Source organism: Leguminivora glycinivorella, chromosome 6 (genome assembly GCF_023078275.1).
Source record: "Leguminivora glycinivorella isolate SPB_JAAS2020 chromosome 6, LegGlyc_1.1, whole genome shotgun sequence".
Lineage (NCBI taxonomy): Eukaryota > Metazoa > Arthropoda > Insecta > Lepidoptera > Tortricidae > Leguminivora > Leguminivora glycinivorella.
Genome location: NC_062976.1, coordinates 9,679,648 through 9,706,041, shown reverse-complemented (window position 1 = coordinate 9,706,041; position 26,394 = coordinate 9,679,648). Strand labels below are relative to the sequence as shown.

Genomic DNA, 26,394 nt, shown 5'->3' with positions numbered 1-26,394 from the left:
GCCAACGGTCCCTCCCGGTCAAACAAAGTTAATTGAAAAAGGCGCGAATTTTTTTTTTCTTTGGGATGATTCGCGAATTATGGTTATTTACAAGTTACGGTGGTTGCCGCAGCGAAGGTGTTAAGCTCTTTGGAATTCTAATATGCATAAGCACGGGAAGCATGGTCGCGCGATAGACGATAAAATAGCAGGCCGTCCCTATCGCACTATTTGTAAGTGCGATAGGGGCGGCCTGATATTTTATCGTCTATCGCGCGACCATGCTTCCCGTGCAGGTCGTTACTTTATTAGCCGGGTCCACACATCAGAGCGAGGCAAGCCGCGAGGCAATGTGCTCACGTGGCAAAAGTCCAATGTAGACGACCCTCGGCTGAGGCAGGTTGTTCGTCCGAGCAAAACGCGCGCATGCCTCGGCCGAGGCACGTCTTCATAGCACGCTTGCCGCGTGATCATAATTATTGCCTCGCGAGCAACTAACTCATCATGAGTTGGGGTCCACTCCCTGCGAAGATTAAGGGCGGCTGCAGGTACTAATCCTGTTAGTGTTAAGGGTTTGCTTTTCAAATTCAAAGTTCTGTAATTAAATTCTGTGTATATTGTATATGAATTTGTAAAGTTGAATAAATATGTTTTAAAAAATATGTTTTTTAGTGTAGTCTGTTAGACGAAAAAAATATACCTACCTTTTTCTCGCTCTCACTTATACGGTGATTTTGGCACGGCCCAGTAATGCGCCCTTCGTGCCCTTATATACTACATGATCATGATGATGATGATGATGATGATAAAACACAATAGTGAATAAGTAGTCTGCATTAGCAACTATTAGGTTATTCCCCAATTTGTCTATAGATCATACGAATTATAAGTAATTATAAATTGGCTAAATCATTAATTTCTAATTCATTACCCGAATTTAACTATGTATATTAAAATTTATAATTTTCCTGTCGACATCGATTTTTCCTTTAGGTATAAAGGAAAAATCGATGTTGAGATACTTTATTTAAATATATTCCTAGCGTAATGTTTACATAAAAAAATAGAGACTGATCAATGAGTATACCTTTCGATCAAAGGACGCTTTGGCTTCCTCATTCGTGGTAAATGATGTTTGCAAAGCTTTGTCATGGCCTTAGTTACTTATTTTATAGTCGGCTACCTTATTAGTCAGAAAATTAACAATAAGAGTGATGCTTTGATGAAGAACTTAGGTATTGTGGTTCCCGGGGATTTTCAAATAGAAGGTCAGAGAAATAGGTAATTAAAATCAGACCATGCTAAGTTAGCCGCGATTTTAAAAGCAAAGACTGTGTTTTTTTGAGATAACACTTAAAACATATTAAAATCACTGTAGCTTAGCGTGGTCTGCCTCTAAAAAAAGGTTTAGTGCTTTACAATCAGGTGACCTGACTGCTTGTTTGCCTCCTATCGCATAAAAAAAGGTACCTAGGTAGGCCGGGCCGTGTTACGAGAAGAGATCCGCGCAGCCTAAGGCCCCGCGCACACGGAGGGAACAACAGTTGCTCGGCGACTTTCGTATTTGTATGAAAAGTTGCGTCGCCTCGTGTGCGCAATACTAGCCCATAGACCGAGCGACGGAGACAAAACAGTTTTGTCTCCCGTCTGGGGGCCCTAAAGCACCAGCGGCGGCGCGCTGGCATTTCTATCTACCCGGCGTGGTACGGCGACCCCGGCGTCAAGGTCATTGTTTTGAAGAATGAAATTTCAATAGGTATTTTTCAAAAAGTACATGAAACTGTTGTTCATACAGTCGTAATTACAGGTTGCAAAATATTACGTTCCTTGCGCACTAGCAGTTAATTAAAAAAAACCGGCCAAGAGCGTGTCGGGCCACGCTCAGTGTAGGGTTCCGTAGTTTCCCGTATTTTTCTCAAAAACTACTAAACCTATCAAGTTGAAAATAATTTTCCTAGAAAGTCTTTATAAAGTTCTACTTTTGTGATCTTTTTTATATTTTTTAAACATATGGTTCAAAAGTTAGAGGGGGGGGGACACACTTTTTTTTCCTTTAGGAGCGATTATTTCCGAAAATAGTAATATTATCAAAAAACGATTTTAGTAAACCCTTATTCATTTTTAAATACCTATCCAACAATATATCACACATTGGGGTTGGAATGAAAAAAAAAACAGTCCCCACTTTACATGTAGGGGGGGTACTCTAACAAAACATTTTTCTTCACTTTTTATTTTATCACTTTGTCGGCGTGATTGATATACATATTGGTACCAAATTTCAGTTTTCTAGTGCTAACGGTCACTGAGATTATCCGCGGACGGACGGACGGACAGACAGACATGGCGAAGCTATAAGACCGTTTTCACATTATCCGATCCGATATCGGATGTCGGAAGGATTTCAATAGAAAAAATCCAAGATGGCGCCTGTAATGTATGGGATATCGGTCCGACATCCGATATCGGATCGGATAATGTGAAAACGCACTAAGGGTTCCTAGTTGACTACGGAACCCTAAAAACGATTTAAGGTGGATTAGGGTAATCCCGAATGACAGAAATGCTCGGTTAATTCCGAAAGGGGAATCTTAATATGATGGAAATAATGGTGATTTTTATGCGACTTTCGAAATTAGACGTCTTTCGGAATTACCCTAATGCACCTTAGTGACCGTTTTTAGGGTTCCGTAGTCAACTAGGAACCCTTATAGTTTCGCCATGTCTGTCTGTCCGTCTGTCCGTCCGTCCGTCCGTCCGTCCGTCCGTCCGCGGATAATCTCAGTAACCGTAAGCACTAGAAAGCTGAAATTTGGTACCAATATGTATATCAATCACGCCAACAAAGTGCAAAACTAAAAAATGGAAAAAAATGTTTTATTAGGGTACCCCCCCTACATGTAAAGTGGGGGCTGATATTTTTTTTCATTCCAACCCCAACGTGTCATATATTGTTGGATAGGTATTTAAAAATGAATAAGGGTTTACTAAGATGGTTTTTTGATAATATTAATATTTTCGGATATAATCTCTCCTAAAGGAAAAAAAAGTGCGTCCCCCCCTCTAACTTTTGAACCATATGTTTAAAAAATATGAAAAAAATCACAAAAGTAGAACTTTATAAAGACTTTCTAGGAAAATTATTTTGAACTTGATAGGTTCAGTAGTTTTTGAGAAAAATACGGAAAACTACGGAACCCTACACTGAGCGTGGCCCGACACGCTCTTGGCCGGTTTTTCAAATTTAGTCAGAAAGTATGAAATCGGAGCGACATTTTTGACGACCCGGCGGCGGCGGCGGCGCGCCGGCGTGGCGCGGATTTCTAGTAAATACGAGGCGTATTGAGCTTACTTATTGCCGTACGTGTTCATCTGATTTGTGTAAGAATGTGGTATAAATATTTATTTGATGGTTCCGTGGTGAATTGTGTACGAATATGGTAATATTTATTTATTCAAGTTCAAGTAATCGAAGGCCCAATTGCACCATACGGCTACTAAGAACCTCGAAGTTTGTTTATATTATTCGTCTCTATCACTATAGTATCAGAGATGTTAAAAAATAGGTAGTGCAACGTATTTAAATACAAAATACAAATACTTTGGTTTTTTACCTATTTCAAATAAAAATACAAAATAGTTTCACAAAAAGGTGTTTGAAATACAAAATGCAAAATAGGTATTTTCAAAATACCTTTATTCAAATAAAATACTTTTTTGACATATGGTAAAACTTTTATTTTAAAGATGTGTTTAAAACACAGAATCACCAGAGAGCCCAGAAACCTGGCTCTATAAAATTAACACGTTAAAAAGTGAAGCCAAAAATTGACTGTCTCCATGTCATGTTTTACTTTATATTATAAAAATCGAATGAAAGAGTTATATTGCAATATGTATGAATATGAAAAAAAAATCTTAAATAATAGTAATATTAATTAAGCATACATTACAGCTGTACTAAATAGAAATGCCTACTACAGTCATTAGGTATACGAATCGATATGGATTTTCCCCGATTTTTCGATGTTCACGGTCAGGGTGCTTTGGGATCTTGCAACAAATCGCTTACTATTTATCAAACCTAATTTATTATAGGTACCACTATGTTGGCAGCACTGAAAATAAGTGTGTTTTTGTAAAACATTAAGGCTGCTTTCAAAAAAAACGTCAAAAGAATGTAAAATTGATAGTTTTAGTCGGTGAAATACTACACTTTCCGTTATCCAATAGATTTATTTAATTCAAGTTCCAGTTAGAGCATCTTATTATCTTGATTTTTATAAGACTGGATTTTTGAAAACTAACTCACTAAATTAATTATGAATTTTTCTCTAATGCACGTTTAGAAAAACGCACGTATAGAGCTGAATCAGTCGATCTTATTTGTAAAATTTGGAGAATTTTGAATATTAAAACGGGTAAATTTATAATTCGTATATCCTGTACCACAATCATTTCAGACTAGATTTTTATTTTAAGTTTTTGAAAAAGAGTAAACTAGCCTAAGGCGAATTCAATTTTTTCAGAAATTACCTAAAATTAAGTGACAATTTCTTTGAAAATCTACATCAAATCGAAGTAAGTTTTGTACTAAATTAATCTGCAACGTTTACTTAAATTGCTGTTATGCCTTAGTGATTATAAATTGCTATTATTGATTTTTGCCAATTTTTTGAAAACGAGCCTTCACCGGTACAATTATTACCACTTTTGGACATTTTCTCATATTTTGTTAGACCAAGTAGAAAAAGTCCTATAATGTGATATATATTTATAAACTCCTCGCAAAGCCCTTTAATTTGATACCACACACGGTATGATCGAGCGCTCGGTTGCGATTTCACTATTTTTAACACGAAAGCCCTCTTAAATTAAGCGCTTCCGAACTTAGGCAGACAAAGAAAAAAATAGAATACGCGCTCGGTACCATCTACCTTACGTCAAAAAGTGACAAATAGCATTTTGTATTTTGAAGTGGTAGAAAATACAAAATACTTGTACTAAAAAGTATTTCAAATAAAATACAAAATAGTTTTCGATAAAAGTATTTAAAATACCAAATACAAAATAGGTATTTTGTATTTTGTATTTCTATTTGAAATGCTTTTATTTCAAATAGTTAACATCTCTGTATAGTATATTATACACCGTGTAACATGAATAACCCGAAAAAAATTAACCACGTATTTCTAATGACAAAAACGTAAAAAAAATTTAGAAGTTTAAGGTACTATGTAAATTTCGTCAAAATATATCAGTAGGTATTATATATTATATCTATTTGGTTTTTAATTTAAAAGTATTTTCACTTAAAAAGCAAATGTTTTTGGCTAGTCTGTGGTCAACAGTAAGCCCATTTATAATAATAATAAAAAAGTGGAACTTTAAATACATTTTGTATTTTTTTTTTCTTTTAAAACTAAATTTATTTTGCAATGTTTTACTTTTCTCATTTGAAGAAATAAGTGGCTCTAGATATGGCTTGGATGAAATTAAATTAAGGCAAACAGGTACTGTGGACATCTGATTATTTCACCATAAATATTCAAAATCACCGTGTTTGTTTTATTTCCTTGACGTTCAAGTACCAGGAAAAAATGCTGTTTATTAGTCAATAAATCGCTACGTGCCTATTAGGGTAGGTTGCGCTGGATGTTCTCATTATAAAAATTCCCTTGCTGTGAGCTTGCACAACAATTATTAATTTATTAAGTTGTACCTTTGCAGACAAGATCAGTAGCGCATAGGAAATACGTCAAAATTACTTAAGAGGGCTTTCGTGTTAAAAATAGTGAAATCGCAACCGAGCGCTCGATCATACCGTGTGTGGTATCAAATTAAAGGGCTTTGCGAGGAGTTTATAAATATATATCACATTATAGGACTTTTTCTACTTGGTCTAACAAAATATGAGAAAATGTCCAAAAGTGGTAATAATTGTACCGGTGAAGGCTCGTTTTCAAAAAATTGGCAAAAATCAATAATAGCAATTTATAATCACTAAGGCATAACAGCAATTTAAGTAAACGTTGCAGATTAATTTAGTACAAAACTTACTTCGATTTGATGTAGATTTTCAAAGAAATTGTCACTTAATTTTAGGTAATTTCTGAAAAAAATTGAATTCGCCTTAGGCTAGTTTACTCTTTTTCAAAAACTTAAAATAAAAATCTAGTCTGAAATGATTGTGGTACAGGATATACGAATTATAAATTTACCCGTTTTAATATTCAAAATTCTCCAAATTTTACAAATAAGATCGACTGATTCAGCTCTATACGTGCGTTTTTCTAAACGTGCATTAGAGAAAAATTCATAATTAATTTAGTGAGTTAGTTTTCAAAAATCCAGTCTTATAAAAATCAAGATAATAAGATGCTCTAACTGGAACTTGAATTAAATAAATCTATTGGATAACGGAAAGTGTAGTATTTCACCGACTAAAACTATCAATTTTACATTCTTTTGACGTTTTTTTTGAAAGCAGCCTTAATACTTAGTGTGGGAATAAAAATCATACCTATAAACCTACCAAATAGTAAAAGAATAATAAGGTAGAATATAAGGGCAGATTATGATTTAGTTCTATATGTGGGATTACTATCATACATATGTAGTTATGTTTTCTGAAGTTCAATATAGTGCTTTTTATAAGAATATATATGGACTTATTGAAGCTCTATTGCAAGTTAGATTGCAGTACAAGTTTACAAGTTGCAAAAAAAAAATTAAAATACTTTTCTAACACAAATACCTACTTAATAGGAAATTTTGAATTTTCAGAAGACATCATCATCATCCTCCTCGCGTTATTCCTGCACTTTCCACGGCTTATGGGAGCCTGGGGGTCTGCTTTGACAATTAATCCCTAATAATTTTTAGAAGACACAAAGGAAAGTAATAAATATTAAGCTTTTTAAGACGAAAAACGGAACCCTACTTCTTGTTTCGTCGTGTCCGTCTGTTTGGCTGTTTATCCAATTCCACTCCACAGCTGTTTTTGTCACAGTTTTAACCGATTCATTGTATATTAAACAGTAGGTCAATTTTGATAATATATGGAATATAGGTGTATTTTGTAACCCGCTACCTCAGTTGGAAGCGAAATATTATAAAATAAGTAGTACATTACGATACAAGTGCGGAAAAGACGAAATTACAAACCAGTGTCGATAAATTAAAACACAACCGAAGGGAGTGTTCAAATCGATACGAGTTACGAATTCCCACTTTTTCCCACTTGGTTTAGGTATAGGTTAGTTTGTCTTGCTGCTAAGCAGACTCCAACTTTACGCCGGCAAAAGCCAGGACAACTTTAAAAAGATATCCCGGCTTTGTATATCGATTCCTACTATTGTATATGTGAACTCTGAAAAAGCTAGGGAGTTGGCGTTTGTCATCTGTGGCCTTTAGCCCTTCCAGCTCCGAAGAGCCGACACTTATATACCGCCGCGGCGCCGAGGTCGCAACACTCGCTCCAAGCCCCCAGCCACAGTCCGGCCGCTCTTCTACGATAAATAATCGAGGTAAACAAACTTGTCAATATAAATTAATGTCATATTGTGAAATAAAAATAATATAGGCATAAATAAAAATCAAGAGTAACTTAGAAATATTTAAAAAGCTATTAATTACAAATTAAGAGCCTTATTTTAAAGTGATTAGCGCGTGCCTTTACACTTAAAAGTAATAATTAAATTAATTAAAAAGATAAATTTTGCTTTAGCCATATTAAAAAAAGTACATATAAGCAGGAAATTTAAGCATGATATATATGGATGCATGTTTGAAAGGGTGCCATTAAAAATAAAATACACGATTTAAATATTATTCATATAAAACAATTAGTGCCTAGTTAATTCAACTGTGTTGTAAGTTGTGAACAGTATAGTAAATATATTAATTCCTTTCCAATAAGTAGTATAATTTTGTATTGTATCTAAAGGTGTGCATTTATTAATGTAGGTAAGTATTCTAATCTTAATGCGAATTTCCTGCTAAGGCAATAGTGCCTTAACAGTACTTCCTAAAGTGAGTAGGTTTTAATACCATTCTTAAACAAATAACTATGCAAATAGATTCTCTCACAAAGGCCGGTTGTACCATCGTTCTGTTCTGAAACAATCATTACTATACATTCCTATATTCGCTAAAATGCCTAAATACAACGTGTTTCCGGTACACACTCAAAACCTCAGACACCCCAACTGATTTTTATTTTTTTAAACTCATCGAGAGTATTCATCTTTTAATCTGATGGTTACTTTTTTTTTAATTGAATTTTTAATTTTCTGTACAGCTCTACTTGACTTTTAGTTCTACACTCAATAAAATAATTGCTAACTTCCACCATAAAGCATAAAACTATTTATTTGTGTACGTTACTGCAACGACATAAGGTTTACTAATAGACAGCTAAGACAATTGACAAAGAAATTGGACAGGTAATCGCAGTAAGCAAATTTAAACCCAATATTCAAAATGACAAGGTTGTAATTAGGTACGAGTTCAATTTGTTATGACTTATGATAAACATTAAGATTAAACTGACAAACAACGTCAAACTCGTAGCGAAAAAAATAATCGTCCAAGTAACCAGCCAGTATTAATACCCCTAAATACTGAAAAAGGTAAACAACCTCTAGCAATGCGATATACACAATGTTGTCTTACGAGTACAATAGAATAGGCACGTAAAAAATAACCAATAATACTAATTTAAATAAAAATATTACCCCCATCAAGGTATAGCTCAATCGATTCTACTCTCGATTCTGAACAAACTGTTTTTAGGTTTTTAGTATTAAGTGAAACACGGTGTATATTGACATATCTACAAAATACCTAAATAATTATATTGACAGATTTGTATTAATGTGTACCTACTTAGTTCAATTACCTAATCATATTATGTTTGGTGTTACTGGTGTAAGCAAAACAAACTTTTTAAGTTACATAAAAAAAAAATTTGGTATTCAATTAGCAAGTTTACAGTTTACATATTTCTGTAAGTGCCTCTTTTTAGGTAAAATAATACCTGTGGTACTCTGGTGTGGCTCTTCTTACACACATATCAGGTCGTGCGTTTACCTAACTCTTTTAACAAAATTTTGAGTAGGTAATTTCTCTATATATTTATAACGGAATTTTTTTTTTTATGTATTTTACAAGCTACATGTAGCGTTTTCGTAACAAGGATAAAACCAAATAACTGAGATCGATGGTATAACAATCTCATTTCCAACATCGATCGTCGGGGATAAGCCTATATATACATACTTGGGTTTAGAAGCGTATTGAGTAACTCATACTTTACACTATTTATTTATTTGTAATAAATATGTAAACAGGCCCTAGGGTATGACAGTTGTGACACATATTCGTAAAATTAAAGCTAGGGGAATGCACCCTTGAAATCAACGGGCTTAAAAGTAACACGGTGTATAAACATATTTTTATGCAAAATTTTGTCATTAGTGAATGATGAATGTGAACTTGTAAAAAATAAATCATATTTATTATTAACATACATAATTAACTTACTGACATATGCAACGGTTTGTTAATAAGTTGACATTACAACATATAGAACCTGTCGCCTAAACGAGTAGCTTTGCGATTACCTACTTGAGATCTGAAGAACAGAAAGGACCGTGACCCGCTTTCGTACACTGAATATATTCAAATATTATTAATAGTGATTTTTTATTTAATTTTTGACCTTTGATTAATTGATAATTTTTATCACGAATAGATCACCGTTTGATATAGGTACATATGGTTAGGTACCTAACCATATGTACCTATTACTATTAGCACTTAGCACACAAAAATACCAAAAGACAAAATCCCATATTAAACCGCAGATTCACTAATAATGGTACTTACTGAATAGTTGGTCTTGGAAGCTGTTCGTAACTACCAATATAAATACATATTACACTCGTATCCAGAGTTAAAATAAGTAGTAGTTTATTTTCTTTTGCACGACGAGAGAATTTAACCACTTACCTCTCAGCGATAAATCTATTATACTTATCTCTAATCTATTATAATTTAAGATTCGATTCGTGGTTCTTGAATCCTTACCTTTCTTGAGACTCCTTGTTAAGGGCTAATGAGATCCCAAGTTTACACACTAAACCACCCCTCCGTCTAGTAACGCTAACACTTTACTTCTCACCGGTCAGGACCATAACTACGTCTTAAAAGCTAAAACTAGTTTGTTTGTTTGACGACTTTGACGACCGGTCTGGCGCAGTCGGTAGTGAGTGTAGTGACCCTGCCTGCTGCGCCGCGGTCCCGGGTTCGAATCCCGGTAAGGGCATTTATTTGTGTGATGAGCACAGATATTTGTTCCTGAGTCATGGATGTTTTCTATGTATTTATAAGTATTTATATATTATATATATCGTTTTCTGAGTACCCACAACACAAGCCTTCTTGAGCTTACCGTGGGCCTCAGTCAATCTGTGTAAGAATGTCCTATAATATTTATTTATTTTATACAGGATATCAAAGATGTGGTTCTCTCACGTGTTGGTGGTGGTGTGTGTGGCGGCGTGCGCGCAGGCGTACTCCAGCGGCGCACCCGAAGGCGCCTGCAAGGACATGATCCCGCGCCACCCCGTCGCCCCGCAGAAGTCTCCGGCTCCGTACACCATCACCACCAGCTCTAAGGTAAACGAAAAATGTTGTTTTCACCACAAAGGCTCAGTTTTCAGAGCTTTTCTCTTAAACATTAACAATTAGACATGATTCTTTAAAAATTGATTAATGAAAGTTGCGTTTAATCCATTTTAAGAGAGCAGTGCAAAGTGATTTCATACGAACTAACTTTAACTTGATGTACCTACGTCCTAAAGCTGACTGGTGGCCGAGTTTACGTTTAAGTGCTGATTTCGATCATAATTATTTAGTTTGATGTTTTACAGTTAGTATAGGTATTTTCCTCGCTTTGGCGTGGTGAACAATTTTGTTTCATTCGGTGGCAAAATTTGTTTAACCTTCGTGTCTTGAAACCCTCGCTTTGCAACGCTCAGGATTTCACTTTTCGGACCATATAGGAATGTTTCGCTTGCTCGGATATCAATATTAGGTCGTGCGGTTAAACAACAACTTTGCCCCCTTGTTAAACATATAATTACTGTAGTGTAATCAGGATGATTGCTTCCATTTATATTGCGAACTTCTGACTCAACGATGTGCAATATCTATTAGAAAACTGGGCAATAAACAAAATATTTTATACTAATTGATGAGACTTATTATAGGAGATATTGATTGAATAAAATACCTAGAAAGTTACCTTGGGAAAAGTTACCTCGGTATTACGATAAGAGGCCCTTTAACTTTCAGCAAACTGAAAATAGTTAACAAAGATTTTCAAAACAAAATACTTAAATATTATTGTTTAATAAAAATCTGACAAGTAATGTGCAACAGCGGCTACAGCTACAGCACACGCAGAGCTGTTGAAGACAGCTGACATGAACATTTTAAAAATGCTGTCAAATCAGTGACAGGTTTTGAAAAGAGGATGATAATCACTATTGTTCCTTCCAACTCTTCCAAGTTCCTTCGTATTGGAATTATAGATATAAGAATAGATGCCTCTTTGAATCAAATGTTTCAAACCTTTATTGTTTCTAATAAGTAATGATATCAACACAGTACCTACATTAGGTACAACACCAGTACCCGGTAGGTATCAGTAGGTGCCAGTAATACCTACGCTATACATATAAATATAAATGTAGAAATGGCGATACGTAGGTACGGTAGGTAGGTATACGCAATAGTTATAATCCATACTAATATTATAAATGGGAAAGTGTGTGTGTCTGTTTGTTTGTCCGTCGTTCACCGCAAAACGGAGCGACGAATTGACGTGATTTTTTAAGTGGGGATAGTTGAAGGGATGGAGAGTGGCATAGGCAACTTTTTGTATCTTTTTAACCCCCCACTTCTCTAAAATGAGGGGTGGAAGTTTGTATGGAGCATTCCGCACGAAGCCGTGGGTAAAAGCTAGTCTTCTATAAGTATTAGGTAGGTAAGGTATTTATTCGCGTAGGCTAGTTATGAACATCGTGACGCTAGGTTCGCATGAAAATCTTTATCAGCTCTATAATTATGATCGAATAGGCTTAAACAATTTTATGGTCTCTGTTTAAATATTATGATCGCTGGATAAGTTTTACCCCTTTTATTTCAAAGAGCAGAATCACGATCACATCGATGACTATGCTTAAATAATAGTTGGCTTTAAAACTTTGTTTTTCTATCTGAACTGGAACCTAAAATACTAACGAGAATGTCTGCAAAAAACGTAAGCGTAAAAACGTCGCAGACCATCGTTCGCAGTTTACCTAATACGATTAGTTGTCGGGTGTTTTGTTGTTGCACTATTAACCGATTACCGAACCTACGCTCGATTTACAAACTTTACCTACGTACCTATACCTAGGTATATATAAAGACTGACCCTTCGCGCAAAATTTGTTTAAAGCCGCCGTGTTGTACCTACCGACGGACGGCTTGCCAAACTAAGCATAGGATTTATTATCCAACAAAGTTTACCTAGGTACTTGTCTCATATGTTAAACTGTTTGAACAGGTGGCAAAAGCCGGCAGTCCCATCGAGGTGGTGATCACTGGCAAGGCCCCGAGCAACACCATGCGCGGTCTGCTGCTGCAGGCTCGCAAGGGAGACGAGATCGTCGGCAAGTTCACCCTCAAGCCCAACGATCGCTTCGCACAGCTCATGAACTGCGGAGAGCCAGGAGTAAGTAGCTTATAGTAGTTACATCACAAGGTGGTAGCCGACAACAGGTTTGATCGCTGGCAAGGGCCACACAAGCAGGAGGGGCGCAAGGGAGAAGAAATCGTGGGAAGTTCAGACTCCGTGGTTCACCCTCAATCCCAACAGAACACGTGACGTCATCCTCGGGTTCGGGTTGTAGTTGGTACAAGTCGAAGGAGAACGGGCAGACCTTACAACTCTTACACGACGTTTTCCACCAACACTAAAACCCAGACCACATGCTAGACTAAGAAGGTCACCATAGCCGAATATGGTTTGGACTACTGATGTGCCGACGGAAAGTTTCCAAATTTCTGAAATTTTCACATAAGAATATTTTCATACTTTGTATGGACAAATTGATTGGATGGAAACTTTCCATTTCATAAATTGAAATTCCCTTTATTTTTCGTGAAAGTTTCGTGATTTTTTCAAGAAATTTAAGATTTTTTTTGGAAAGTTTCCGCAACTTACGCATCACTAGTTTGGACGACGATGATGATGATGATAGTGCTTATCAGTTCATCTAGACTTCTAGAGCAGTGGTCTCCAAATTTTTTTGGGCAAACAGGGCCATATTGGTCCTCCCTCAGTAGGTAGATGTCGCGTTTTTTTTCGTCGCCGAGGACTGGGAGAGGGGGCTAGATTGCCAGTTGCCAGGGCCAATTTCCTTACGTTAGCCCAACGCACCAGCGTATTTATTTATTAGGTGCATGTTTACCCATATGCCTAATCCTAAGGTCTTAAGTAGTTAACCCATAGCTCAATCAAGATTTAACCATAAAAGAAACCTGCATATAGGTACTAATATCTATAATCTCTAGGTTAAGTGAATTACCTTGGTAAATATGCGGCATTTGACTGTTCATATCAAACGGACTGTTAATTCAGGAACTTCCTTAAAAAGCGCCATTATGTGGCAAGGTAACAAAAAATCACATTGTTAGTGAAGTCTGTTGAGATTGCTGTTATAAACAAGGTAGACACTTTAAATTTCAATTTTATCATTATCAACCATATGTCGTAACAGTCGTATTAACCATGATACCTACTTACCTAGCATTTATCATTAGGTTTAGACGCTAATCTATGAATTCGCTTTATACACTACAATATGATTGCAAATAAAGAACTTGAAAGTCAGACTATGGCAATAAAAATTAAAAAAGAAATCGAATATGTATAAAATACCTGATGTATTTTTTCGTAAGTCAAGAAGATTATGGTAGAGCATTTGGCAATTTATAACTAAGGATTTGCACTTTTGGGACCTTTGTAATGAATTATAGTTATAGGTATTGTAGGTAGTAGGTAGAATACCATAATATATCTAATTGTATAAAAACATATATAATAAATATAATAATTATATCCAAACAAATTTTGAGATTTCTAAAATATTAACCAGGACCGACACCCGTATAGAATGCATAGTACCTAGTATGGATTTCATAATGCCAGCTAGTTTCCTCAAGGCTATGGTTATATTGCAAGAGGTCGCATCGTCTTGTCTGTGATTAATGATAGCACTATTCTCTTATACGTATATTTATCATGCAAATTATGTTAAGTAATTAGTTACCTACGCTTCGAAATGTTAATAGGGTCCTGAATAATAAAAAAACCGGCCAAGTGTGAGTCGGACTCGCCCACCGAGGGTCCCGTACAAACTTTCTTTCAAACTACCTAGTTAAAATAATCTCATGTTTTCATAATAACTCTAATGACTTGACTAGAAGACAAAAGTATAGGTACTAATGAGCATTATTGTGTATAGCGCCATCTCTCGGTGAATTCGCTAACTAATTTGCGCGACCTGTATACTATGTTGGTTTTTCAGGGATAACTTTATAGTGTTAACCGATTTAAACAGTTTTTACTTTATTGGAAAGAAGACGGTTTACGTAACATCTCGTATTAATTTGAAGTACGATATACATTCGCAAGGGTGGGTAAATTGAAAGTAAAAATATGAAAAGTTTTTTGTGAATTAAAAAAAAAAGAAATCCAAGATACAAACACGATTATATTTTTCCTGTAATATTTAGCATAAAAACAATGTTTTCTAAAATTTTCATAATTTTTAGTTGGTAAACTTCGGAGATAAGGGAGGGGGGGGGGGAACGGTATTTTTTTTACATTTTCCTTCAAAATTCTTTTTTTTCCACAACAAAAAAAATATAAAAAATAGTTTATTTACGTTAAATTTGCGCTCTTTCTAACGATATCCCACTTGACCTAGTAACTTGAAATTTACAGTTTGCCCCCATTCATTTTGGCCATTTTCTACAATTAAAATTCATAAATTTAAAAAAAATATACTTTTTATTTGTAGAGGTTTACAATGTTCATAACTATTCCAAATTTCAAGTTGATAGCATTAGTAGTTCTCGAGATATTTAGGAATGTGACAGACGGACAGAGTCGCACCATAAGGGTTCCTGTTTGTACCTTTTTGGTTCGGAACCCTAAAAAATAGGAGGTAGTAAATATAGTATCCCATCAAAAACATAAATGTGAAATGAGAGCCAAGTTTTGTACCTATATAAAAACCAGCCAAGTCATACCTCAGGTTACAATATATTATCCTTAGTAATAAGATGAAATGATATTTTATGTTGTTATAAATAAATTTCAACGGCCCATTTAGATTCCATTTCTTTTTTCGTTCGAAGTCAACAACTAAGGCATTTAGGTATTATATTATTGAACTAGGAACTATTAACTTTTTTTAGGGTTCCGTACCTCAAAAAGGAAAAGCGGAACCCTTATAGCAACACTCGTGCGTCTGTCTGTCCGTCTGTCACAGCCAATTTTCTCCGAAACTACTGAACCGATTAACTTGAAATTTGGCACGCATATGTGACCCAAAGACGGACATGTAATTTAAATTAAGAAAATTTAATTATACCCACTTTTGAGGGGTAAAAGTGAAAATTAAAAATCAAAGTTTCTAGAAAGTATATTGTGTTACATATCAAATGAAAGAGGTTTTTATAAGTATTTCAAAAATATTTTTTTAATAAAGTAATTTTCAAGTAATTTAAGAAAATAGGCAAAAAATGACCATTCCCCCTTATAACTTAACTACTAAGCGTAAAATTTTCAAAAAAATACACGATATAGTTTTCAATCTATAGATTTTCAACCTATTAGAAATCTACAGTAAAGCGTAAGTCAGACTTAAAAGAAAAAAACTCAAATTACGAATTTCACTCACTGCCGCTGCAAGGAGTTACTAAATCTCTTGAAATTGTGTGAACGCGTTTGAATATTACATATAAACTCATTTCTGTTTCGTTTTGTTCAAAATATTGATTATTCGCAAAAATGACTTAAATTCCTACTAAAAAGGAGGCGCCTTAAGCCCTTCTTGTACTGTACAGAACCCTTACAACGCGAGTACAACTCGCACTGGGCCGGTTTTTGTAGATAAATTATATGCGCTAAATATTGAAACAATAATTAATTAATTCTAAATCCCAGTTAATAACGTAGGTAATACTAAATACGAAAGTCGACTATACTCTTAGTTGTAAGCGTAGCTGTAAGCACTAACGCGGGAATATTAGGGTTAAAAAAAAATGAAAATTTACAATTTTCTGATTTTTTCCCGTGTTTTTACCTAATTACCTGTCTGCATGCCAAATTTGAACTTTCTAGGTCATCTAGAACTGGGTTAGAATTTATGTCTGTATAAATATATGATAAAAATGACGATTTTTGGACGTTATTATCTAAATAACCGTTTGAGATGTGTATATGAAATTTGGCGCACATATGTATCTTGCATGTCTCAATATATGAGCCAAATTTGACACGTTTATGTAAAATAGTTTTGGAGTTATGAGGGGGTCAAAAGTGGCTCCAAGTGGCTTCAAATAACACACGGTGCTGCTCGCCAGTTCTGTTACTTGAACTTGGCTTGACACGCTACCGCGTGTCTAGATCTGCAGGAGTAGCTTCAAAAGTACTACTGCTTAGGTTAACCCTTTACCAGGCGAAGGTACCTATGTATTCCTCCCACACCTTATATCGGTTACCGTAGTCAGGTTTTAACTCCAAACCTCCTACAAAATATTTTGTGAATCCCTGAAAATAGTATTTTATGATCTACATTCACAACACGCTTCTAAATCGCGTAATATATCTTTGGCAGTCGTTTAAATTCACTTGAACGCTAATTTCAGTAAACTACGGAGAAATTCGAACACTTTCCTTAATTTCTATGAAACAGAAGTACATAGGTCGAACAATTTTTTGACATTTTGTAGATTTTGAGTGTTGAAAGGTAATGTAATCGTAAACATTGCTAAATATTTACGTATATTGTGTATGACCAGAATTAGGATGTGGGTTGATATTATCCCATCGCCTTATTAGAGTTTAACTGTGTGGGAGCTATTCTTCCCATGGCCCAGTAAATTGTCTTGTCATGTCATAAAAACTCACGTTAGTAATAAAACTGTTTTTGTGTTCAACCTAGAATGAATTCATGTACCTAGCTATAAAATCTCCTTTTAAAGACTTACCCTGAAAAATTTCTTCTTGAAGATAGTATCATAAAATTTAATAATTGTGTTGCTTTTAACCAAAAAATAATGATGTAAGTATTTATCCGAGAATGCCTTTAAACGAAAACTCGTATTTTTGATAAACCCTATATACTTAAAAATATTTTTTTTTTTATACTACGTCGGTGGCAAACAAGCATACGGTCCGCCTGATGGAAAGCGGTCACCGTAACCTATGAACGCATGCAACGCAAACAGTGTCACATGCGCGTTGCCACCCCATTAGAAACTTGTACATTCCCTTTTGCTGTAACAACAAAAACCAAAGAGACTCAAAATCTAATCGGGCCATGGGAATAATAGTTCCCACACAGGCAATGGGATAGAGTCATCCCACATCCTAATTCTGGTCATATCACAAGGACGCAGGAGTATTTAGCAAAATATATGATTATATTACCTGACAATCATTAAGATCATGAAAATACCAAAAAATGGTTCGATATATCTCCTTGTGTTATTCTTAAATTGAGTATAATGTTCGGATTTGTAAACAAACCACTAACATCACTGGTGAATTTAAACGACTGCCAAAGATATATTATGCCATTTAGGAGTGTGTTGTGAATGTAATCATAAAATACTATTTTCAGGGATTCGCAAAATATTTTGTAGGAGGTTTGGAGTTAAAACCTGACTACGGTAACCGATATAAGGTGTGGGAGGAATACATACCTTCGCCTGGTAAATTATAATAAGACAAAATCGAGTATGACAGTTAGTTACTTGGCCAGGCGATGGGATAACCGTAACCCACATTTTTATTTCTGGTTTAAAGGAACATCTCCGACTTTCGTAAATGCATTTTTTACAAGGCGTTCAATACGGTTGTAACAGTATATACAGTACGTATGAAGACACGCTAGTTTATTGGGGCCTGGTAAAGGGTTAACCTCATATGTATGTTATGAACCCCCAGTTCTATTTGTATTACTTTAGTTTCTGGTACATTATGTACTACATATATGTATGATGTTTATTATGACTGTTTGTGTTCTAAATAAACTAAAAAAAAAAAGTAACTGCAAAATAAATAAGGTGTCAAATATTAAAATGCACTTTTTTTTCATTTTTATTTAAAACATTTTTAAAATGGCTAAAAACTAGAGGCTAGATTAGCAAGGGCAGACGGATCCAACTACAACCAGCAAATCATAAAAATACAACTAATTTTCTTATCGTTCTCCTGCATATTAAGTAGTGTAGTGGTTTTGACGAGCAACATGGTATATGCCTAGAAAAAATAAAAATTCACGCGTTGGCCATGTCCTTCGTTCAAAAGCTATATTTTATGTTTCTGCCTGTTTAGTCGCTTATTATTAAAATAGCATTTAGCATAGAATACCAGATACAGAACATTTAGAGCCTGTTAGCAATGTAGAAAATATAGTCAGCGCAAAAAAACCTTACGCGACCACTTTTTGTTCATATTTGTCGTATTGGAATAAGAAATACAGTAAGAAACGATAGCAGCTAAATAAAAAGTATAGCACTTTTTCTCAAATCAGTTAATTTATTCATTCAATAGTCGTTAAGTACATTACGTCAATCAAATATGGCAAAAAAATGGCAGCCTTAAATTGTGCCTGTAAATATAAAAATACTAAGTGGCTAAAAACCGGCATGTCACGGGGTGACGTAAAGACCAGTCGAATTTAGATATTCTCGCGACATTGACTCAAAAAAGGAAGTTAAAGACATTTACAAATATTACCTCTAATAACTGAAATAAATACGGACTATTAAGTAGGTAGTTACTGCGTACGCACTGTAGATAGAGGTCTCATAATAACAGTGCGTGAGAAGCTGCATATTAAGTAATTTACAATTTATGCCTAATGCAGCATGGCCAGCATGCCATAGCGTATACACTTAGACAGGGCTTTGCCTTGACCACCGCTTCCGAACTGCCTTCCGTTCATAGTGTTCGTACCACTCACTTGTTACGGCTGTATAATAGAGGTGCGTATAGACACAGCTTTTGTAAATTTATATCTAGGAAGTGGGACTTGCTGATCGGTAAAGGTTAAGAGTCTCACGTCAGGAACGGTGCAAGCCACGTATATTTATCTATCATTTCACATAAAACGGACTACTTAATATGTGCATATAAAATATTATATTTTTGCAGTGGCTTAGTGTAACTGTTAAATAGGTATTATAATACCTAATGTTTGGCGTTATATTGCAGTGGTTCTTAATTTTTCCCCTCACTAGCTCGGAAACACGTGTTTTGTCCTTTAATACCAGCGGGTAAAAACACATTTTATCCACTAGTGGGTAAAGTAATTTAACCTTGAATAAAGTCAAATTAACTGCTTTAAAATTGATAAAAGTCGGTGAATCTAGTAATAAAGATGATTTACCACCAGTGGAACTACTGGAAGCAGTGATAAACGCATTTTTTGCGTTGTAGTTTCCTCGCTATAGTGAGGGGAAAAGTTTTGTGTTCCACTCGGGTGCAATAGTTATTTGTTATACAAGGGGGCAAAGTTGTATTTTAACGCTGAGTGTGGAATTGAAAAACGAGCAAGTGAAAGGATTCTATAGTTGAACCACGAGCGAAGCGAGTGGTTCGAGAATAGAATCCTGAACTTGCGAGTTTTTTAACACACGAGAAGTAAAATACATTTGCACCCGAGTGTAACACAAAACTTTTCCCCTCATAAAAAATGCGTTTATCACTGCTTCCAGTAGTTCCACAGGTGGTAAATCATCTTTATTACTAGATTCACCTACTTTTATCAATTTTAAAGCAGTTAATTCGACTTTATTCAAGGTCAAATTACTTTACCCACTAGTGGATAAAATGCGTTTTTACTCGCTGGTATTGAAGGACAAAACACGTGTTTCCGAGCTAGTGAGGGGAAAATGTATTTTGCTTCTCGTGTGTTAAAAAACTCGCAAGTTCAGGATTCTATTCTCGAACCACTCGCTTCGCTCGGGGTTCAACTATAGAATCCTTTCCCTTGCTCGTTTTTCAATTCCACACTCGGCGTTAAAATACAACTTTGCCCCCTTGTATAACAAATAACTATTAAGCTTTCCATTAGTGACTACCGAGCCCCTCATATCAACTCGATAGCAATTAGTCCAGACTTCCATTGTATGTATTTTGGACCTTACGCGATGCTTCGTATCGTCGTTCGTCGTTATAGGTGTCTCTCGATCGTTCTTGAGGAATAGTGCGACAGAGATACCTAATTGCGTTTCGTTTGCTACGGAGCGTTAACGATGAGCATCTTGTCTACGCAGCCTTGTTCATTCATCGTCGTCCCTTTCCTTGGTCCCTGGCTCATGCATGTCATGTGAGCTGGTGCCGTAGCCGAATGACATTTCTGCGACGCGAAACGAAACGCCGCGAAAGGTTAGTCTGGCTTTGTCGCGCTAATACGCAAGAGCGATAGAGATAGATAGCTACGAGCGTTTCGTTTCGTGAGCGTTTGTGTCATTCGGCTAGGCTACGTACCCTGGACGGTTGGCGGCTTGTTAGTAAACAAGCCAAATAAGTAAGGGTACATACCACTGGTTTGATAAATGAATATCGTGTGTTTCAGAACGCAGTGAGCCACAAGAAGCACGACGAGAAGGACGACCAGCACACCGTCACCTACACCTGGACGCCTCCAGCTGGTTTCAACGGAGATATCAAATTCAGGTAAAAAAAAACCTTCAATTTTCCCTCCCAAGCCCAAAAACATCCAAACTCGAAGCTTGTTCAATTTTGCTTGTAACTTTTGGTTGTTCGTTTTTATGGGGTTGTGTGCAGCGCATTTTACATTTTCTAAGTAAGTATAATACTAATGGTAAATAACTAATAGGTATACCAAGTTATCGCAACGTGACTTTTTAAAATGAAATTGACTAATTAGGTATGCATTTTAATATCCTTGTTGTTATGTTAGAAGTTTTCGCTATTTATGTTAATCGAAACATAGAAGGTCAAATAATTAAAGACGAAATGTGATGGCCACTTGCCATCAGGCGCAGTCACGGAGTGTAGTTACCTACACTTGCTTATCGTATAAAAAACACATAGAGTGAATTAATCACAATATTCACAATCTAAATCATATTTTCACCACACCAGCTGGTAAAGACTTTCTTTACTATTCGAAAACAGATAGCAAAATTGCATTTTATCCACAAGGGGGCAAAGTAGTTTCATACAAATTTTAACTCGATGTATTGATCTGGCTGCTAGATTTTACCTATAAATGATGATTTTGAATCATAAATATTGAATAAATTGATGGATTTCATTTATTTCGATGTTTTATGGTCAGTATTTTGTTCGTGTTGGTGTGGTGAAAAATTTTGTGTTTCTTTCGGTGGCAAAGTTTGTTTAACCTTCGTGCCTTGATACCCTCGCAACGCTCAAGATTCCACTTTTTGAACCACTCGCTACTCTCGCGGTTCAATATTGGAATCTTTCGCTTACTCGGGTATCAATATTGGCACGTGCGGTTTAACAACTACTTTGCCCCCTTGTAAAACAAATAACTATTAAAGGACCAAGTAGAACTATACCTACTAAATTAGTTTTGTATTTTGTTGTTTCAGGGCGACTATCGCGCACAACGGAGCCGTGTTTTGGGTGGGAGTCGAATCGGCCCCCGTCAAAGTCACTGCTTAACTTATAGTACTAATTAGTACTTACCTTTGTTTTAAGTACAAGTATTATACTTTTAATTTTTCTAAACCAATTTATAGTTAAATAATACGTTTATATTTGAACCTTGCCAAACATTTAAACTATGTGGAATGTTACCTGTAATAGATCTGTAATTAAAGACGATCTTTTTTATATTCGTGTACAAAATATATTTTTACTTTAATCACGAGTTTTACTTCAGATTAATACACCTCTTTGGCATTGACATACATAGAGCCCTAACGGGAACTTAATTACGTACCTAATTACCTATCTACATAATATCAAGTTGGAGATAAATGTTGTCAAATCTAGTCAATGTCAATGGGATATAAATAAGATACTTTCAGCGTTTTTGGGACTTGTTTCTTATTTTCTCATACAAGTCTGTCTAAATTGCCATGATGACAAAATTGACAAAGTAGCATGTTTCCGCAGTCCCTTTGTGTTGTTCTACAGCTGAATCGGCCCTCGAAATCAGGCACCGTTAGTCCGTTTTCGCATTATCCGATCCGATATCGGATGTCGGAAGGATTTCAATGGGAAAAATCCAAGATGGTGCCTGTAATGTATGGGATATCGGTCCGACATCCGATATCGGATCGGATAATGTGAAAACGCACTTAGCCTAATGGCATTTCTGCGACGCGAAACGCCGCAAGAGATGTAGTCTAGCTCTGTTGCGCCAATACGCAAGAGCGATAGAGACAGATAGCTACGAAAGAATTATTATCGTGAGCGTTTGTGCATTCGGCACACAGATTTCTCTCATCAAATCGATGTCGTCGGTAAGTAAAAATACCTACTAAGTAAAAATACTATTTATGTCTAACACATTCGCTACGTAGGCAGATAAAAGTAATATAATTTACTTACCTCGACTTATTCTTCTTGCCTAACGTCCATGTAGTGCAGGTTTTTTTGATCCAAATTTCCAAATAGGATGAGAGACAGATGATCGGTGAAGGATATCAATGTTTCACATTGCCAGCTATTGAGCTTGATAAAAAATTTGTGGGTGCTGTAAAAATCATGTAAACGATTATTATTGTAATACCAAATCAAGACGTCTTTAATCATCTATTTCTGAACGTCGAGATTACGTAACGCAAAAATACATTACCGAAAAAAGATAAGGTCAGTCTAGACGGAACTCTGTAGACTTGACCAGAGCTTTCAGGTACCTATATAGAAAATTGAATGAAGTGAAATCGGTGAATCAAATGAACGATTTCTTCCATACCTCCTGATTTGATCAGATAATTTAATGGACAGGTGGATTTCAGTAAAACAATGGAAATGCTTACTGGTTTGAAAGAGAAAAACAATAATTTTGCACTCGGTAGCTACCTAATGGGTATGTAATATAATGGAAAATAAAACATAAGTACTTATGTTAGAATTATAACAAATCCTTTATTTCAAAAATGTAGCACCTAGATTTTTTTGTCTTTGAGATCCTTTCCGCGTACAAACTCTGAGTCTTTTAGAAAATGTAGGAACTGAAAATAAGTCATAAAATGGTCATAATGAATGGCTACAAGTCAGATAAGATATGCAATGATATTCACATTTCACATACTACAGACACACTTAATGATTATTTGGACAAGCTTAGTACCTAGCAATGTTCACTCTCCAGGCATACTTTTATGTGTAAGGAAGGCCTGAGTGGACGCTCGGAGCGGAGCGTTCGGCGGGGCGGGCGAGTGTGCCTCCACCCTATGCATGCGCGGATCCAGGGGGGGGGGTCATGGGAGTCATGACCCCCCCCTGGAGCCTAGGTTGGCCATACAAATAGACCTCGTGACCCCCCCTCCGGGGCCTGGGCCTTTACCACGTGACCCCCCCCTGGGCACGAAGCTGGATCCGCGCTTGACCTTATGTAGCGTCGACTTGTATGAGCTTCAATTGCTTACATGCACGTCGCGCGCCCCGCTCCGCCCCACTGCTCGCCCAAAACCCTTACTCTAATATTCTATGATCTGAAATGTTTACACGGATAAATGGGTACTATTCATTTATAGTTTCAATGCAAGCATGAGTAACTTTTGATTGTGATAAGCTGATCAGATCTATTTCTTTGAAAAACACTCTTAACTATTAAACATGTTTTGTTATATGGATAGAATTAATACTATAATGTTGTGTAAAACACTTAAAACTGACGATAGTGGAAGATGGTATGAGATGCTACACACAGATACATTCATTTGAATAAGCATAGGTAGTGCATACACATTCTTATGAGCAATATAGTTTTATCTTTAATATTTGAACACTACTTTTTAAATGTTTGCTTCTTAGTATACCTATCTAAGCAGCATGTACCACACAGTTTGTGTAATAATGCTATCAAGATTTTGAAGGTGACTTCTATCAGTTGACATAGAATAATAAAAAGTGATAAATAATTCCTCTTGTTTGAATTAATATCAAATATTGAATTACCAGATCAATTAATTATTGTCATTAAGCAACTACTTATTCATTATTCAATGAAGTTCACAGTATGGGTCACCTTCAAATCAAGAAGTTGAAGTTGAGTAAAAGTTGTGGACAGTATAGGTTTCAGTGAGGCACCTACATCAAATACTAAGTACATCAATTATTTCATGAATACAAGGAAAAAGAGTTATAATTCATACAGTGCTCAGTCTATATTTCCAACAATAACCTAACTAAACTAATTAATGATTACATCATAGGCAACATAAATATAACTTCATTACAAATTCATATAAAGGCAAGAAGACAAAGCATTATAAATATGGAATTAAAGTTATGATTTGGTCTAACTTAAATGCACCACAATTTCAGATATTTCATACCTAAACATTTAACATCACAGTTAATACTGAGTAAAATCATAAATAATAAATAGTAATTTAGACAAGGTCATGGTATCATTGGCTCTGTATGAAGTAGTCCTGGCGCTTCAGCTGCCGGTACAGGGAGATGTACTTCCCGGCCGCAGAGGTTCTAGGGACCACATATTGTTTGCAGAAGAGTTTGGGGTCTCGTGCCTTGTCAGAGAGCTCTCCACAGTCCAGAGCCCTCAGGAAAGCCAGCACAAATGTAAAGCAATTGTGTCTCTCCTCATTATATCTATCTGCTTCCCAAAGTGGACTGAGGCTCACCTACAAAAGAAAAAAATAATTAAGTTTTAAAAGGTAATTAGAAAATCATATAAATTTATAAATATTTTACAAGCAGTTACCTTCATAAGCACACTGTCCCATATCTCATTCCATAATTCATCAAACTGTTCTAGCAGGAGGCACTGGTCCCAGTCAGAGCTTGCATCACAAGTGCTCCATTTTTTGGTCAAAGTATCCACACCATTTACACCACCTTCACTGAACTCCACAACACACCCATGCGAGTTAGTCACTCCTATGTGCAAGTCTTTGGAGTTGTAATAATCGCTGAAAAATTAACGGCTACGTAAGCGACGTCAAACAAGATTTCGTGACTCACTTTAACTACTCTGAATTAAGATTGACACTTGAGCAAACAAAGAACATGGCATATGTGGACTTACTTGAGAAAATCTCCATGAGTAGGCTTCATAACTATAGCTCTCGGATGCTGAGATGCCTTGACGAAGGGATACGGCACCCTGAAAGTGAAACTTAGTGCTTAGCAACCTATGCCAATTAGTCATCGATTTTATCAATCGCGACACCTCAAAGTACACTTACCTGAAAGGTAACAAATTGTAGTCGTATCGGTCTAGTTTCTGCTCACATACCGGACATTGTTCCGGAATAATTGTGCAGAAAACTTTGTGACCACAATGGTGGAAACAAAGGATCCCCGGATCCATCTTTCACAACCGAATCTAAAAGTATATTCAATGAAACCTTAACTGTTTATGGTCTCCAGTTGGTCGTGAATAAGTAAAGATCGCTTGGGCAAAAGAAAACTATAAATTATAGCTGATTAAATAATCAAGGAAGCAAAATTACTCGATGTAACACTTTCCACAATTCACATTTTGCACTTTTTCTTTTCTGTCACTGACATACACAGATAAGAAATTGTTTTAACGATTTTTGACACTTGAATGATCATTTGAATAGAGGGTGTGAACCACGCTTTATATGTTCTGGCAGTTGGCAGCAGTGACTTTAGTATTGTAGGGCACGTAGTGATCAAGTAGTGATTCAATGCTCTATAGGGTGTATTTAAAAAATAGATACATGCTGTCTATGCTCAAATTAATTTTTAAAAAGTACCCCGGGAAATTCAAATTATATTAAAATGTTGCATTGCACATTGCACTTGCCAATTTATTTAAGTATTCGTAGACTGCTTAAGCTTATTATCTCGAAGCAAATAATAATAAAGCCAAAAAGATAAGACGTAAAATTAGATAG

At 35.7% G+C, this 26,394-nt stretch overlaps 2 protein-coding genes across 2 annotated transcripts; one reads left to right on the top strand and one right to left on the bottom strand.

Moving 5' to 3' along the window:
- Positions 1 to 7,361: 7,361 nt before the first annotated feature.
- Positions 7,362 to 22,196, top strand: LOC125227094 (putative defense protein Hdd11). Its single transcript, XM_048131288.1, has 5 exons — positions 7,362 to 7,508; positions 10,494 to 10,662; positions 12,599 to 12,766; positions 20,916 to 21,016; positions 21,922 to 22,196. Exons 2-5 carry the CDS (start codon positions 10,504 to 10,506, stop codon positions 21,992 to 21,994), a joined length of 501 nt encoding a protein of 166 aa, XP_047987245.1. The 5' UTR covers positions 7,362 to 7,508; positions 10,494 to 10,503; the 3' UTR covers positions 21,995 to 22,196.
- A 2,454-nt stretch (positions 22,197 to 24,650) lies between these two features.
- Positions 24,651 to 26,018, bottom strand: LOC125227169 (MKRN2 opposite strand protein). The gene is made up of 4 exons (XM_048131397.1): positions 25,717 to 26,018; positions 25,557 to 25,634; positions 25,233 to 25,440; positions 24,651 to 25,152 (listed from the first exon to the last, which is right to left on the bottom strand). Exons 1-4 carry the CDS (start codon positions 25,839 to 25,841, stop codon positions 24,919 to 24,921), a joined length of 645 nt encoding a protein of 214 aa, XP_047987354.1. The 5' UTR covers positions 25,842 to 26,018; the 3' UTR covers positions 24,651 to 24,918.
- Positions 26,019 to 26,394: the final 376 nt, after the last annotated feature.